Here is a 17,816-nt window from a genome sequence, read left to right on the forward strand (position 1 = left end):
TTCTGGAATTAAGGGCATTTTTAAAAATTAAAAAAATATGTTGGGTGCAGGTTAAAAATGATTGGGTGTAGGAAGCATTTGCCTTAAATAGGTTTCCGGTTTGTTCAGTGATTATATTAATTTTCATAACAGAGGGAGCCTACAAGTTTCATGGGGGCAAGTAAAACCAAGACTCACTTTTTCACTGTCGTATGTGGCCAAGATGCAAACTAAATAGTTGTTTCATTCCAAGACGGCGCCACTAACAAAAATAATGAAATCAATTATGATAATTAACAGAGAAATGTAGTTTGATCTCGTTACATTAATTAACTGTTCATTATCATTAAAATATTTTTTCAATGTCAGTCAGTACCATCGAAACGATCCTACAGTGCTGCCACTGGGTGGGCGTGGAGCTTTTGGAGGAAGGGGGGATAAATCATCCACGGAACCAGCATGATCTCCTCATTAACTTGTGTTACGTAAAATGTCAATTCCTTTTATGCTGTCTGTCTCCTCAAAAATATGAATATTCAATGAACGAGTTCAAGATGGAAGAATAATGCAGCTAACGGATTACCTTCCCAGCGACCATGTTTAGACATATTACCAATCATAATGCAGAAAACTCTTGCAAATTTTTCTTGTCTGGTCTATCACCTTAATGATCATTTAGATGCCAGTGTCTCGCTATCAGACAGAATCCTTTCCATTTCCTCAAGATACGGCCATTTCTTCTTGCCATTTTTCTCATTCTTCACCTCCTGCTTTAAAAAGAAATAAAGATGTGAGTTGTTGAAACTGGAAAACGTGGCTTTATTACTATTGATTCATTCATTACATACTCATAATAGTTGTACACTTGTATTATAGGCAACACAACCTTTTCCATTTGAGGTACTCGAGATGCTGTGTCACAATCCTAATTCTTAGTTGTAAACATTATTTGGGGTAGTGATACCATGACGGTGTGAGCAAAGCAAAAGATAAAAGACCCTATGCTAAAAACAACAAACTTTCTTCTCCCCCTTTTATTTCCAAAACGTTGATAAATACCTCGGTACAACAGTCCTACAATGCAGGCCAAACATCTGTGCCATTTTTTATATTATTCATAGAGGAACAATTGCTCTTAAATAGAATACAAAGACTTAAAAACCGAAAATCCTAATTTATGATGGATATAATTTACTCCTACAATTCAAAATCAATGATCCTGTACAATAAATATAAAATATATAGAGGAGCAATTGCTCTTAAATAGAATACAAAGACTTAACAGCTGAGAATCTGTTCATGGATGGTAAGTTGTGTTCGTTGTCAGCGAAGAAAATCTCACCAAACTAATTGAAACAACACATCACAATAGGAGATTATAGACATCAAGACTCTGAAAATTGCAAATCCCAATAGAAAAATGGTGAGCTAAACAAGAGACTATGAAGGAGGTGGGTAATGCAAATAAGCGAGCCGATTTGGAGGGTCTAATGCAAACCATCCAAATAATCGTATGACCAAAGGATGAAGGTAAGTGGGTAATGAAGTTCGTGGTTAGGTTATCCCAAACTTGAAGTAGGGGTGGGAAGGGTTGATGGAGACCCCTTTTCTTTTGGTTATCAGGTTTGTTTTGTTGGTACGAAAAGGTTTGATGAACAACTTCGTGTAATGATACATCAAGAGCCAAAAATAAAGATGCTATTAAACAAGCAAGAGTAGCCTTGATGCATTAGGCCCCCCTAGTGAGGTGGAATGGTATTCAACCAAAATTTATTGGCGTAACAAAGAGATACATAGGAGTAAAAGCAATCATTGTTGATGGTAGAACAGGTAGTTGCGCAAGGAATACTAGGATGATGGGAAGTATAGCATGTCTGCAACTACTATTTTTCCCTCGGGTGTTTAGTAAAATTATTGTAGTTGTTGAAGGATGTTGGGAATGGGTGACAATATGGCTAAAAGAACAAAGGTTGGTGGGTGATGGTGGTCGTGAAAGGGTATTTGTTGTTGTATTGTGGTGTCTTGGCCAGTAACAAATATCAAAATGGTAACCCAATAAATTGACGATTCAGTGGTGTTGCTCTGGTGTGTGAAACACATGGGTTCATGGATGGTAAGTTGTGTTCGTTGTCAGCGAAGAAAATCTCACCAAACTAATTGAAACAACACATCACAATAGGAGATTATAGACATCAAGACTCTGAAAATTGCAAATCCCAATAGAAAAATGGTGAGCTAAACAAGAGACTATGAAGGAGGTGGGTAATGCAAATAAGCGAGCCGATTTGGAGGGTCTAATGCAAACCATCCAAATAATCGTATGACCAAAGGATGAAGGTAAGTGGGTAATGAAGTTCGTGGTTAGGTTATCCCAAACTTGAAGTAGGGGTGGGAAGGGTTGATGGAGACCCCTTTTCTTTTGGTTATCAGGTTTGTTTTGTTGGTACGAAAAGGTTTGATGAACAACTTCGTGTAATGATACATCAAGAGCCAAAAATAAAGATGCTATTAAACAAGCAAGAGTAGCCTTGATGCATTAGGCCCCCCTAGTGAGGTGGAATGGTATTCAACCAAAATTTATTGGCGTAACAAAGAGATACATAGGAGTAAAAGCAATCATTGTTGATGGTAGAACAGGTAGTTGCGCAAGGAATACTAGGATGATGGGAAGTATAGCATGTCTGCAACTACTATTTTTCCCTCGGGTGTTTAGTAAAATTATTGTAGTTGTTGAAGGATGTTGGGAATGGGTGACAATATGGCTAAAAGAACAAAGGTTGGTGGGTGATGGTGGTCGTGAAAGGGTATTTGTTGTTGTATTGTGGTGTCTTGGCCAGTAACAAATATCAAAATGGTAACCCAATAAATTGACGATTCAGTGGTGTTGCTCTGGTGTGTGAAACACATGGGTTCATGGATGGTAAGTTGTGTTCGTTGTCAGCGAAGAAAATCTCACCAAACTAATTGAAACAACACATCACAATAGGAGATTATAGACATCAAGACTCTGAAAATTGCAAATCCCAATAGAAAAATGGTGAGCTAAACAAGAGACTATGAAGGAGGTGGGTAATGCAAATAAGCGAGCCGATTTGGAGGGTCTAATGCAAACCATCCAAATAATCGTATGACCAAAGGATGAAGGTAAGTGGGTAATGAAGTTCGTGGTTAGGTTATCCCAAACTTGAAGTAGGGGTGGGAAGGGTTGATGGAGACCCCTTTTCTTTTGGTTATCAGGTTTGTTTTGTTGGTACGAAAAGGTTTGATGAACAACTTCGTGTAATGATACATCAAGAGCCAAAAATAAAGATGCTATTAAACAAGCAAGAGTAGCCTTGATGCATTAGGCCCCCCTAGTGAGGTGGAATGGTATTCAACCAAAATTTATTGGCGTAACAAAGAGATACATAGGAGTAAAAGCAATCATTGTTGATGGTAGAACAGGTAGTTGCGCAAGGAATACTAGGATGATGGGAAGTATAGCATGTCTGCAACTACTATTTTTCCCTCGGGTGTTTAGTAAAATTATTGTAGTTGTTGAAGGATGTTGGGAATGGGTGACAATATGGCTAAAAGAACAAAGGTTGGTGGGTGATGGTGGTCGTGAAAGGGTATTTGTTGTTGTATTGTGGTGTCTTGGCCAGTAACAAATATCAAAATGGTAACCCAATAAATTGACGATTCAGTGGTGTTGCTCTGGTGTGTGAAACACATGGGTTCATGGATGGTAAGTTGTGTTCGTTGTCAGCGAAGAAAATCTCACCAAACTAATTGAAACAACACATCACAATAGGAGATTATAGACATCAAGACTCTGAAAATTGCAAATCCCAATAGAAAAATGGTGAGCTAAACAAGAGACTATGAAGGAGGTGGGTAATGCAAATAAGCGAGCCGATTTGGAGGGTCTAATGCAAACCATCCAAATAATCGTATGACCAAAGGATGAAGGTAAGTGGGTAATGAAGTTCGTGGTTAGGTTATCCCAAACTTGAAGTAGGGGTGGGAAGGGTTGATGGAGACCCCTTTTCTTTTGGTTATCAGGTTTGTTTTGTTGGTACGAAAAGGTTTGATGAACAACTTCGTGTAATGATACATCAAGAGCCAAAAATAAAGATGCTATTAAACAAGCAAGAGTAGCCTTGATGCATTAGGCCCCCCTAGTGAGGTGGAATGGTATTCAACCAAAATTTATTGGCGTAACAAAGAGATACATAGGAGTAAAAGCAATCATTGTTGATGGTAGAACAGGTAGTTGCGCAAGGAATACTAGGATGATGGGAAGTATAGCATGTCTGCAACTACTATTTTTCCCTCGGGTGTTTAGTAAAATTATTGTAGTTGTTGAAGGATGTTGGGAATGGGTGACAATATGGCTAAAAGAACAAAGGTTGGTGGGTGATGGTGGTCGTGAAAGGGTATTTGTTGTTGTATTGTGGTGTCTTGGCCAGTAACAAATATCAAAATGGTAACCCAATAAATTGACGATTCAGTGGTGTTGCTCTGGTGTGTGAAACACATGGGTAAGAAAGTTCTTCAAACACTGTTGGTATATGATGATTTGAGAGTGATTACCAATCAAATATTGACACCATTTTTTACTGCTTTTGTAGCAACAAACATCTCCACCAACATACACCGAGGCAACTTACATGCAAGGGCTAAGTTTCTTAATAAAGAAAGAGATCAAATGGTCATTTCATGACAAAACAACCCGAACCACAGTGCCAAAAATGTTTGTTTCTATCAAGAAGGTGGATGAGAAACCTACAAGGAGAAGAGGAAGAGCTACCATTGCTGTAGATTTTAAAATTGGAAGAGTTTATTCTACCTTTTATATCCTTGTAAATTGTTGCAGATGAGAAGCAGTGCAAGAGTGGCATATCAGGAAATGAATTTATGGTAGAACCTTATACGTCCTAAAAACTCAAGCAGGGTGATACACAAATTTGGAGGGAGGCAATTTTGGATTGCCTTGATTTTTATTTGGGGTCACTGTTGTGGGAAATGATATGTCTCAAGTAGGCCACAAAGTAGACACCAAAGACACATTTGGAATGCTTAACATAACATTGATAACTAGTAGTAATTGGAGAATAATATTTGGTGCCTACTAAATGATCGTATATTAATTTACTGTATATCATACTATCATAAAAAAATACCAACACAAACCTGTGTAAGTGAGGTCACAGTAAATCAATCGAAGCCGCTTGAAAAGTGGATGGAGCATTGGTCAACCCTAATGACCTGACTAAGAATCCGAAGTGGCCTCAAACGTCCAAAAAGTTGTTTTATGACAAGCATTTGAGATCACATTGATTTGGTGATAGCCAAAACAAAAGTCCAACCTCAAAAAAATTGTAGCCTGAGGGAGCCCCCCATCCAACAACTTGTCAGTGATGAAAATGGGAAAATGGTCTTTAGCTGTAATGGCATTGAAACTGTATAATCCACACAGAAACAGCAAGACTCGTCGTTCTTTTTAATCAAAATAAATGGGGATGAAAAATGAGTATTACTAGGCTTGATTATCCCTTGCAGTTAATAGTGTCAATGAGAGAGGTCATAGTCTTTTTGTGGGCAAAGGGGCAATGGTACAATTTAATATTAAGGGCAACTTGGGGTAGGAGAGGAATTTGATGATCATGAGTTAGGTGAAGGCCATAGGGTGTTTTTAAAACATTAGCAAAAGATTCCAAAATAGTGTTAATGATAGTTGGACGAATTGTTTGGGGTCAGGTGGTGATATGCAAGAATGTGGAGGATAGTATAGAGTCACGATGGAGGAGGTGACAAAATTGGTGAAAGGAGTAGGAAATAGGAGATGATGAGGCAGAGTCCTTAAGAGCAACGTGAGAGCCATTTTAGCAAAAGAGAGAATCAGATTGGATATGGGCCAAGTTCAATAGGAATTAAGTAGAAAGGGACAAGAAAGGTAGTGGATTGGATAGAGAGAGTAACCCACGGGCAATAGGAGGAGCAAAGTTTGCATTACCCATTGCCAATAATCATAAAAAAGAATTTGAGGGTTGAAACAGTACACAAATGGAGGTGTGTGGCCAAACATGGTTGCAAAATATTGTGAGAACAGAGTCTGCACTAAGATAGTGACAGGTAAACCTTCAAGAAACCCTCCAATTTTGATGTTGGTAGAAAGGGATCCCATGTGAGCTTGGAATGAAATGTTGAAGTGTATGTGATCATTTGGTTATAATGTGGCCATCCAGTGGATGAAGGATGGTAGAAGAGGAAAAATCATCCCCCAATAACAATAAAAAACGACTGAAGGAGCACTTGTGGCCAGAGTAGTATTTTTCATCACGGTTTTAACACAAATTGATTGCTTGCCTTTCTTGTAATTAAGTTGCAGTTAGGCTTTTGATGGGTAAGGGGTTGGCCGAGATAACTGTAGAGGTGGATGATGGGTTGGTTTTGGATGTGAGAAGAATATGATTTGAAGATTGTGACAAAGAGGGAGATGGTCAATAGCTTTTGGTTTTTGAATCCTATATTTTGGAGTCATTAAGTTTAGCCAGCCGTAAAGCCTGAAAATGAAAGTAGGTTGGAGAACATATAATTCTCTTCTAATCTCAAGAAGAGTCCTAAAATGAAACAATTTAAAATCATTTCTAGGGTGAGGCTCCTGACACAGTTGCAGAGCTTTCAAAAAGATGCTTGATAATATGTTATGGAGCCTTGAAAATATGTTATGGAGACACGATGAAACTTAAACAGTTCTGCTTGATGGTTGGCATAAGTCAAAGGGCCAAAATGCAGTTCTCCAAGGCACCACTAATTTTGGCCCAATCAGTGAGTTTTTTGTTATGAACAAAATTTATACAAGTTAAAAATGACAGCAATCACAATAAGGATTTTGTTCCCCTTTCCACACCATCCAATGTAGAGGCTTCCTTAAACATAAACAACCAAGAATTATGGAGGATTATTTCTAGGAACTGAATTATTTGCTTTATAAGATTAACATGTAGTCACTCATATGAAGAAACAAACCTCGTATTTCTGTAACAGAGATGTCCAGAGAGATTTACACTGCCCAGGACTTCTGCTGATCCCATTAGACAACAAATTCTGAGATATTTCTTCCCAGAGGGCCATCCTTCCTTTCACAACTTGAAATCGGTCATTCATCTCCCCACGCATGCCAATAAGCTTCTTAACTTCATCATGTTTCCATTTATTTTTCTTTGCTGATTTTGAAGATTTAGGTTCGGAATTTGATGTATTTACAGAATTGCATTCTTCTTCAGTGTCTTCAGAACTACCATCCTTAAAAGGGGATGGCTTCTCCTTTTGTGGAACATAACCATTGTTAGCTTTAATTGACTTCTCAACTGGAGAGGATCCAACAAGTGGTTTAAAAAAATCATCTGAATTTTCCGCATCCGATAAGTCATCCTCAACTCCACTTGAGATAGCAATGTCTTCAGTAGGTAGTATACCACCGACATCAATTCGTTCTGCACCAAATAATAGAACTAGGGTAAGAAAAAATATATGATATTAAAAAAATGTAACAGAAAAAATATCAATTGAAATAAATCTCCTTGTAATATTAGACTCATGGACATAGCTATTTCGTGTACTTATAATATACAATGCACTAGAGTCATAATTAATCCCCTTGTAAACACAAAATTGTAATTATTAGATAAGCTGAGTAACTTGAGTTATTCAGAAAATTCATTTGCACAATAGTCTGGAAAACTTTCTCAAGTTGGTATCAAAGCAGATGGATACAAAATTGTAATTATTAGATAAGCTGAGTAACTTGAGTTATTCAGAAAATTCATTTGCACAATAGTCTGGAAAACTTTCTCAAGTTGGTATCAAAGCAGATGCAGCTCCATCGGTGCCTCTGTTCTGCCTCTTGAATGCAGCTCTCAATGCTCAAAGGCACTAATTCTCGCAGAGATCTCTCACTACCTCCCTCTTTATAGACAACCTGCTTCATTTCTTCAGCCAACATCATAACTAGTGTAACTAAGTAGGGGGTATCTATCACATTCTCGTTTAGTTGGATACAAATAAGAGCAGATGACAGGTAATAAATAATAGTAGGGAATCAATAGTGATCAGCATTGAGATTAAGAGAGACCTGGTCTCTCAAAGACCGAAAGAAGGGGATTCTGCATTATTATTGCTCTATCCCATTGCTCAATCTCTGTTTCCGTATCCAAATGCATATTATTCAGAGATTGCTTGATGTATCAATAAACACTACATTTTTCTCCTTAGTTCTGAATATGATCCAGTTCGTAAGAAAAATGATTGAAAAGAAGAATGCAAACATACAATTAACATGACCTTTTTTAACCTTCATATAAAATGCATAATTGCACATAAACCTAGCGCATACCAGCCAGACCTCCATAGTTCTAAATGTATTCTTCAAATGTAAATTGAGGTTACCTCTTATTTGCGTTTTGGTTCTCTGATTTTCTTTCCCACGTCCAACCACCACTTTTTTCAATGCCGATGTTCCATCCATGTGAAATTTTCCAGACAGCTTCATGTTTATCTCACTAGCAAGAACAGCTGCAGGATTTTCTACGGCAATGACAATAACTTCAGGCCGTTTGCCACTGTACTTCCTCACCATTTTCCTCACCACCTCAGACACAATTCTTTCCATATGAGCCAGTGGACAGCTCGCGGGGCAGCTTGAAAGGGCAGCATGAGCAGCTTTATGGAGTGCATCCAACAGCTTACCCTTGTCAAGCCACAGGCATCTTGTGGTAATTCTTATTTTTCCTTTTAAGGTGTTCTCAACTGGACTTTCTAAATTTTGTGGGCGAAAGATTTCCATGCTGTAAAAAAATGAATATTAGCATTATATTAAAAAGTTATACTTGGCTTAGACTTAATCAGGACATTAAAGATTACCTAATAACTATGATGCCATCTAATGCAATTCTCATTCTTTCATCAATAAAGAGTTCACTTGATGTACCAAATGCTTTCTCGCCATCACTATACATCAACTGCATGAAAAAGTGGGAGGGAATCTCAGAATTAAAAATTCCTAAAAAACGAGACCACCATAATCTTTGGGAGCCACCAACCTGGAAATTCTCTTTTCCAAGTGAAATGAAACCATTTGAAAGGACTCTTTTGTTTCTCAAGTGAGAAACACCAAGCATCTCTCCATTCTTAATAACCTGGTGCATAAATCTCATCAGTTGCTTCAGCAGTTTATGAAACAATTCATATGAAATGCTTATCTGAATCTAGTTATAGGCCACTGGAAGCTTGTGTATCACAGAACATGGATAGGGAGGCAACCACTCACAGTTGTGTGCCGAATGCCAGTTGATTTTCCAAGTAATTCATGTTCCTTCAAGAACAAGAGCTCTCCATGTATGGGTAGAAAATGCTGTGGTTTCACAATTCTAAGCACTTCCTCCTACAGAAAATACATCATTTTTAATAATATGCCAAAGTAACTAGTTTGATAAGGCTTGATTATCCATGCGACAATTTGTTAAAACAAAGTAGAGAAAGGACGCAAAAGATAGAACAATTTGAAAAGCAACTAAGTGCATGGAATTTAAAAATTTGGGATATTCTTCATTTTATTAATTTTTGTACTAAAACAATTATTTGATGATGTTGAATAATGCAATAAAAAGCTTACCAATTCTCCACGATACGCATGACCAGATGTGTGCAGACATTCATTCTTCCCCATAATTATAGTTGATCCAATATCTGATATGCGGTTTAGCATTTCCATAACACGAGACTCGTTGCCAGGGATAACCTAATAGTGATATAAAAAGAAACACATTACTTTTAGATAGAAATTTTCAGAATTATATTTATTCTTCACGCAGGGAAAAAAAATCAGAAATTGTTACTAGAATGAATTAAGATTTAAAAGTAAAAACAGTAAGTTGTAAATTCATATAATGGTATTGGATGATTAGCAGATAATAATTTCTCTTTGACACCTTCCTAAGATAGGTTTAAAAATAGTTCTATTATTTTTCAGAATTTAAGTGTTCATAAACAAGCCTTTAGTTATACTGGACATGCTTTAGATAAATCAAAATGTAAAAGTGCGGGTATCATACCTTGGCGGAATACAACACAATATCCTCCTTTGTTAGCTTGAAAGAATGACTACTTCCGTAAGATGCAAGATTTAAGGCAGCACGTGGTTCTGCCTGACACAATAGCATACATTTGGTCAAATGTCATAAACTTGAGCAGTCAATGGAACTAGATGGTCTAAGGACCTTAAAAGGTTCTTACTTGAGACCCTGTTGTAACAATTAGCAAATCCTTTGGTGCATAAGCATCAATATCCTCCGCTTTCACCTTTGTAAAATTAGACATAATTAATAGCAGGCAACATATATGTGATTTGTAGAAGCTCTTACAAAAACCAGGATATACAGGAATTCAGTCAATATGTTAAGATAGAAATGTGTCAAAGAACCACTTAACCTAAAAGTTTAGGTAGGTAAGCAAGGTACAACTAGGTTGCAGAGAAAATAAAAACTAACTGCAGGTGCAATAGTACAAAGGAAGGCTAACTAGGTCCAAGGTCCAAGAGAAAACAAAGCAATATTCATAACTGGTTATTTGCCTACTTGCAAATTGCAATTGTTAGATATCTCTAGATATGTTAGATATTTGATATTGTTAGATATTTCTAGATATAAGATACAACCCAACTTGACAAGCAAATGACCAAGGACGCAACAGACACTTCACGACTAGGTCAGTCATCTCAACATATAAGACCAGACCCCACCAAACCTCATAAAAGCCTCAACAAAAGAAGAATCAAACATGGACCAGAATATCAGTTGTTCTTCCTTCTAGTCTTTTCACAAGACAAGTTTATGTAAAATAAATTAGGCTCATTTTAGGGGTGCCAAATAGAAGAATAAGCTAGAGTAGGATGTGGTTAGTAACTTGAGTAGGGTGTGCTTAGTAATTTGGGCTTGTGCCAAGCTCACCTTTCATGACATTGCACCTAGGTTTAGGGTTTCTTTGACCTACCTTCTAGGATGTTTCTCACAAATGACAACCCTACCCTTCTATCTTGCTCTCCAAGACACTCTCTCCTATAAATAGAGTGTCTTGCCTCATGTATTTGACACATTGAATTTTAAATAGAAAAAAAAAACTCTAACAGAGTGTTTAGTGAGCTGAGTCTCCTAAAGGTTCTTGGGTCTTATCTTATGAGTGTAGTGCACTTCAAGTGGCGATTCTTCACCACTCATCTTTGAAGCTCCCATCCTTCCAAGTGGTGTGATCCATCTTCCACTCCATAAGTTTTATCTCATCTCTCTCTTTTTCTTTCTTCCATTATGCCTTCCATAATTCCATTTCCTTTTGCTTATTTGTTATTCATTTCTTTTATTCGGTCATCATCTTGCTTCCTTCCATCTTATGTCATTTTAATTTTCACACTTCATCATCATCATCACCTTATATTGTGTTTTTCTTTTTGCCCTCTGGAAGTGAATCTTCACACTTAATCATTGGGTTAAGTTTGTATTCAGTGGGAATCTTCTTTGAGTTTCTCGTCATATCTTGCTTAAAACAAAACTCATAAACAAAGTGTCACCATAAAATGTGCAATCCTAAAATCAACTCACATCAATATGTAATGGGTTTATCCCATATTTTTTACATGTTATTTCTCTTTATAAACATAACTTTATGTGTTCATTAGACACAAGGGAATTATCCTATTTTCTCTTTTCCTTTATTTTAATAGCAATGATTTCCATTAACTACTTAATCGATAATACAATATCAATGGACTTCTCCAACTGCAGTTTCCATATGCTAATCATTTAAGTCATATCTTAAGATTACTTTATGGAAAAATGTCCACTTATCAAATACAATGAAATGAATGATGAATTAGGCAGAATAACAGATAAAATAGCTGAATGTTTCTTACCAGAGTTGATGGATCAATTGGAGCTTTTCCATCCTTCCAAGCTGCATCTAAATATGTTCTTAGCGACATGCCAACAAATACCTGATAGTATAGACATGAAATTATAGTGCTAATACTTGTTTATCAATTATGTGGGCTTGTTTGTGAGAACAACGAACATACCAACTTTCTACCACTTGAATCAGCAGCAGCTTTCACACTTCCAAGACGATGTATATTTGATGCAAACTGGGTCGTTATAACACGTCCTTTAGCTGCTGAAATATTCCTCAATAATGCATCTGCCACAATAGATTCACTGGTTGTCCTTCCAGGTGAGAGTACATTTGTTGAATCACTCATCATCTGAAAAGAAACACCCAAAACACCGTTTTTCTTCTATCCTTTATCAATATTCAAGAAAAGTGGAAAGACAACATATATTGTCATAAATAGCCAGGCACACTGAAAAATAAGAAACCGACACAGTCTAGCAAGCATGTTCAACCAACAACAAATTGCAGACCTATATCCATGGGCAAAAATAAAGACAGAACTGACTGTAATTAAAGAAGAATACATGTAGTAGACACACAGCAATGAACCCTAATCACAATATAGTTATTTTGAATGCAGTGACTCTATTTTACCCAACCCTTCCTCTTCCTTAGTTTCACCACAATATCTCCATGAGATATCCTTGTCAGGTCAGGTCAATCATCAGGTCAACCCCAAATTCAAGTAAAAGCCACTTACAAACATAGTTGAATAAAATAAAATAAAATGAACTTATGATTGGTGTAGCTCAACTCTCCTTGAAAAAAATTAAAATTTAAGTTATTGATAAGACTGCAACTAGAAACTTTAAAAAAGCAGAAAGATGTTACCCTTTCGTGCACATCTATCAGCACAATAAAGATCATGAGAGCCATATTCACCATGAAAAGACTATTTATGTACAACAGAGAAACATCATAATAATTTAAAGATACAGGCGGCTCACCAATGTGACTCCTTCTTTAGAGAGTTCCTCTAGAGCTTCCCGATCAAAAACTTTACCATCTAATGGTGTTTCATCAATCTGTTGAATCAACTAACTCAGCAACAAAAGATTCAAGGCAGAAGAAAGGAACAATGCGTTGAAAAATAAAGAAAAATACTGACCTTCCAATCCCCAGTGTGGAGAATGGTACCATCAGAACATCGGAGCACTAGGCCACAGCAATCAGGGATAGAATGAGTCACTGTGATAGGCTCTATTTCAAATGGCCCAGCCATAAACTTCTTCCTCGTTCTAAAAACTTTCAGTCGAGATGGAACAAAAATACCATGATCCTTCAAACGCTTCCTTATAAGCTGTTACAAAGAAAAGAGTTTCACCTCTGAACTGTAACAAATAAAATAATCAATGCAAAGGATAGAACTTCGACAACTAAACTGTGCCACAATTTTTGTTAATAATTTTAATACAGTGGCTCAGAGTTAAGAGTTCAAGAATTAGTCAGTCAACTTCAAGTTCAAAATATGTTAACACTAAAATCCTCCTATCACCTTTAATGAAACATTATTGTTGATTCATATGAAAAAACAAATGAAAAGCACCATATCACCAACAAAGTAATAAGACTACAAAAGACTTCTTCTTACCTCCATTGTAAAGGATGACGCAAAAATTGGCGTATGAGAATCTAATGCTGGGATGACCTGATGGACCAAATCAAAGTGAAATCGAGAGTACATGTAAGTCATGAAAGGAAATGTCAAAATACATTCTTTTAAAATAACTTATAGAATAATGAATTAGATTAAAAAAGTTAAATAAAAAAATAGTGTACTAGAAAACATAAAGTAAAATCAGAATAATTTATATTAAAAAAAATAACTCATTTACTTTAGAAGAAATGAAAAAAATGGAGAACTGAAACAAACTGTTAGACCTTATACGTAAATATTATAAGAGGAGAACCAGAAATAAGGTTCTGGAATAGGACTGATTTGTTGACCGTTTTAGCAGTTTCTAATATTTTCATAACTGCCATTGGGCAATTACTAGCAGGCAGGAGCAGAAAATAGGGGAAGGGCAGGAGGAAAAGGGGGATCCGACAGTAAGTATTTTGGGAAGGGAAAGGGAGAGAACAAGCTCTCAGTATCTTGGAAGACGTTTCTTGTATTGAAGTGATATTAGTGTTCTATGTAATTTGGTATTTCTGCACCAGTTTTCAATGAATAAAAAATCAGTCATATTCCCATACCAGTTGGTGTCTATCACAATCCTATTTCACAAAGATTTGTAAATATGACTGTTTTAAATTTCTCCCAGTCTTACTAGCAAGGAATATAGGCACCCAGCAATTTGCAAAAAAAGTACACTCAACTACTACATTCGTGATTAGACATATGTCAAAGCTTGTAAAAAGCACACTACAAATAGTCAGTATATGTATCCATGAGCCCTAGTTAGTCCTTAAAAATACTACAAAGCCACTGATAGAGAACTAATTTATTGAATGGCTGTATGTCTTCTCTAGGCCCATCGCATTACCTTTTAATTGTCATAGCATAGCAGCAAAGGCATCAGACATTGATTCATTCATTAAACTAAGGAGGCTTCTTTAAGTTGAGCCTCAGTTTATTATGGTAGAATGTATCAAACATGGGGCATTATATCTCATTACAAATATACAAACATACTGGATCTATGAAAGAAAACTAGTTGACAAAAGGAGTAATTTTCAAACTGGCAGTTCCTAGGAGAAGAAAGAAAGCATTACCCAAGGCAATGCACCAATATGATCTTCATGACCATGTGTTATAATAACTGCTTCAATTTTGTGTCTCCATTTTCTTATAAACGTTGTATCAGGTATGATCTTCTGGATCCCAAGCTCATCATAGCTGAAATATGCAATCCATGCATAAATCAAGGTCAGTTCACCCATAAAGAAAAATAAATCAGAGCAAACAACAATTATGCAGTGGCATTTTTATTATGACTTTAAAGAGATCTTTAATGTTTTAAATGAGTTCATATATAAAAATTATCTGTTCTCGACTGTAGGATCCAATGCCAACTTTAGTTAGTATTTACATTTTAAAGTCTTCCATAAGAAAATGCCATGCAAGAGTTCAAACTTATTCAGTGGGCTAAGTATCCTCTTCTCTTCGTGTCCCATAAATACGGAGAGAAGAGGATGGGAATGGAGTTGTAAGACATACTCTGGAAACATGATACCAGCATCGATGAGGATGTAGCGATCATAGTTACCAACAAGCATGCAATTCATCCCAATTTCACCCAACCCACCAATGGGAAGAACTCTGAGGGGTGGCCCATCCCGTCCTTCATAAAATTCCTCCATCTTGCGTTGAACAGAATCTTCCATGCTTTTTCTCGGACCTTCTATCCTTCTCGATCTTTTACGCAGAACTTTATGTCCATCCGTATCTGCACAAAACAAGCAGTATAAACAAAACTAGTCCATAGAAAGAATAAATAACCATACATAGGATTAAAATTACAGGTAAAACAAAAGAACGCAAAGTTAAAAGAATCGCTACAAAGTGGAAGGCAGACAAATGAAACAAAACTACAGTTCAATATCTATTTGGATAAACTTATCTAAATAAGCATTTTTAGTGAGGAAGAAAACAAGAAGTATATAAGCACGTTTTTAGAGAAAGAAAACAAGAAGAACACTCTATATAATTTTTTCATAAGTTAAAATTAATATACGTAAAAACTTATTTATTAATTTATAAAAATTCGCTGATACTAGTTGTTTAAAAAGACAATTAACAACTTATAAGAAATACTTTTCTCTTTTTTTTCTTCTTATATTCATCTTCAAGAAATATTTATAAAAGAGTTTATCTACACACTGCACACAACACATGCTTTAAGTCAAATCGGCAGAGTGGTGGATACAGTGTCACTCATTTAAGCAAAACCCAATTCCTTATCAAAACCACTTTCAAATGTGGTAGTGGTGCCTTGGAAGCTTCATTTCAAACATTAAAAATCCTAGCTAAAGTAGAACTGTGTGAGGAGGAACAAGAATCCAATTATAAACACGAAATATCCCACTCAATACGGTGAAACCTTAATTGAAAAAACTCAAAAGAACCGCATCCATTCAATCGAGGTTTTGGTGAAAAAGAAAAGGAGGATTACCGAGGAGGGAAGAAGAGGAGAGAGAGCAAGAAAGGGAACGGCGCGTAGAGTAAGGACGGTGGCGGCAACAGAAGGTGTGAGGACAGAGAGAAAGAGAAATGCAAGAGGCCATTCTGACAAGAGGAAGAAGATGAAGAGGAAAGACTAAAACCCTAATAATGTAATGTTCAGAGGGTTTTGCAGGGTGCTCCTTCTGCTCTTTCTCTAATTCCAGCGTTGGAAGCGGGAAAGAGATACATACTCACTTTATTACACTAATCAGCTACTTCACTTCCCGAAATATCTTTCTTATCGCTATGGGTTTTTTTGTCCTAGCTTAGCGACACCAGTTCGAACGTGTATTGAAACATAATATTTTAGGACCACACGTGTGACACAGTGGCAAGGTAAAATAAAGTTTGGATTGGTATAGAGATTTGTGGGGAAAGAAAATAAGTAAATGTGTAAAGATTAGAAAAGATTTGTGAGATAGTTTGAGTTGGGTAATGATAGAATGAATTCTAAAAATATTTATTGAAATTTGTAAGATGAAATAAATTTATTTTTATTATTAAAAAATATTTGAATAATGTGTTATAATATTTGAATAATGTGTTATGATATAATTTTTTTTTTCATTTCAGTTAATTATTTTTCTAATATATAATATTCATAATTACTTATATTTTTTAATAAAAAATAATTTTGTATTAAACTGAAATAAATTTATTAAGTATATTAAAATTTATAAAAATAATATTTATTATTTTATGTAATTATATAATTTTTGTTGATATTATAATTTTATTTTATTATTCTTATTATTTATAATTATGTGTTCTTGTATAATTAAATATTTTTTAAATTATTAAAAAAATTATCTAATATAATTTTGTATACTGTATATGTATAATTATATTAATTAATAATTATAATAATAATAAAATAATTAATATTATTAATAGTTTGAATAATTTATATATTTTAAAAATAATATATAATTTAAACATATTAGCACGATAAAATTCACATATTTTCATAAATATTATAAAATAATGTATAATATTTTATTTTAATTTGTATTCAATAAAACAAAGAAAATAAAATAACATTTTTCGTTTATCACTAATAAACATTGGATGAACATGAAATAGTAGGTGATTACAATACACAATAGATTCATTAAATTAGAATCCTAGATGAAGATACCGAATGTTGTGTCATGAAAATTTAAAATTTTTACAAACATAGTAATGTTCAATAACATATTAAATTTAACTGACAAATTCAACATAAAAAATAATAATAACACAATCAAAATTCTTCATTGTCTTTAAGTTGATGAAGTTTATCTTCAATTCGTGTGTTGATATCCAACCTCATGTTTGATATACTTTCCTGTATATTTTGGATTCCCCCAAATTTGTGTTAACATCCGAATTATGGGGGATTTTGGGTTGAGGATGATCGCCTGTAACATGTTCTTGAGGCGATGGAATGTCTTCGTGTTCTTGTTCATGTTCGTCGCCAGGCTTTCCAAGTTGCCAAACACCATTGACCTTAAAGATATTCATTTTCTTTATGGTCTTTTCTCAAAAAAGTTATCCATCCTAACGTGATTGATGATTCTCCCATCAAGTCATGTCATACAGCAACATGACATGTGTGATTAAACAACAATATGGAAGAGGCATATCATTGTCACGATATTTTATCATGTGTTGCATGATATAATAAGGTCAATTTATTATTACATTACTT

At 35.4% G+C, this 17,816-nt stretch overlaps 1 protein-coding gene across 12 annotated transcripts; it reads right to left on the reverse strand.

Moving 5' to 3' along the window:
• Positions 1-242: 242 nt before the first annotated feature.
• Positions 243-16,405, reverse strand: LOC137807956 (ribonuclease J). 12 transcript variants are annotated; one of them, XR_011080632.1, is made up of 18 exons: positions 16,077-16,405; positions 15,122-15,350; positions 14,677-14,800; positions 13,553-13,609; positions 13,070-13,261; positions 12,909-12,986; positions 12,089-12,271; positions 11,927-12,007; positions 10,258-10,323; positions 10,077-10,169; positions 9,638-9,763; positions 9,293-9,406; positions 9,066-9,161; positions 8,887-8,984; positions 8,413-8,810; positions 6,994-7,460; positions 563-746; positions 243-491 (listed from the first exon to the last, which is right to left on the reverse strand). XR_011080632.1 is itself a non-coding variant. In XM_068608831.1 (18 exons), the coding sequence occupies exons 1-17, from the start codon at positions 16,186-16,188 to the stop codon at positions 651-653; spliced, it is 2,610 nt and encodes an 869-aa protein (XP_068464932.1). In that variant the 5' UTR covers positions 16,189-16,405; the 3' UTR covers positions 243-491; positions 643-650. The 12 variants fall into 12 exon arrangements, 6 of the variants coding, with proteins under 6 accessions (XP_068464932.1, XP_068464931.1, XP_068464929.1 ...); XR_011080633.1 differs by having other exon boundaries at positions 243-498; XR_011080631.1 differs by having other exon boundaries at positions 593-749.
• Positions 16,406-17,816: the final 1,411 nt, after the last annotated feature.

This window comes from Phaseolus vulgaris, chromosome 3, assembly GCF_000499845.2.
Source record: "Phaseolus vulgaris cultivar G19833 chromosome 3, P. vulgaris v2.0, whole genome shotgun sequence".
In the NCBI taxonomy this organism is placed as follows: domain Eukaryota; kingdom Viridiplantae; phylum Streptophyta; class Magnoliopsida; order Fabales; family Fabaceae; genus Phaseolus; species Phaseolus vulgaris.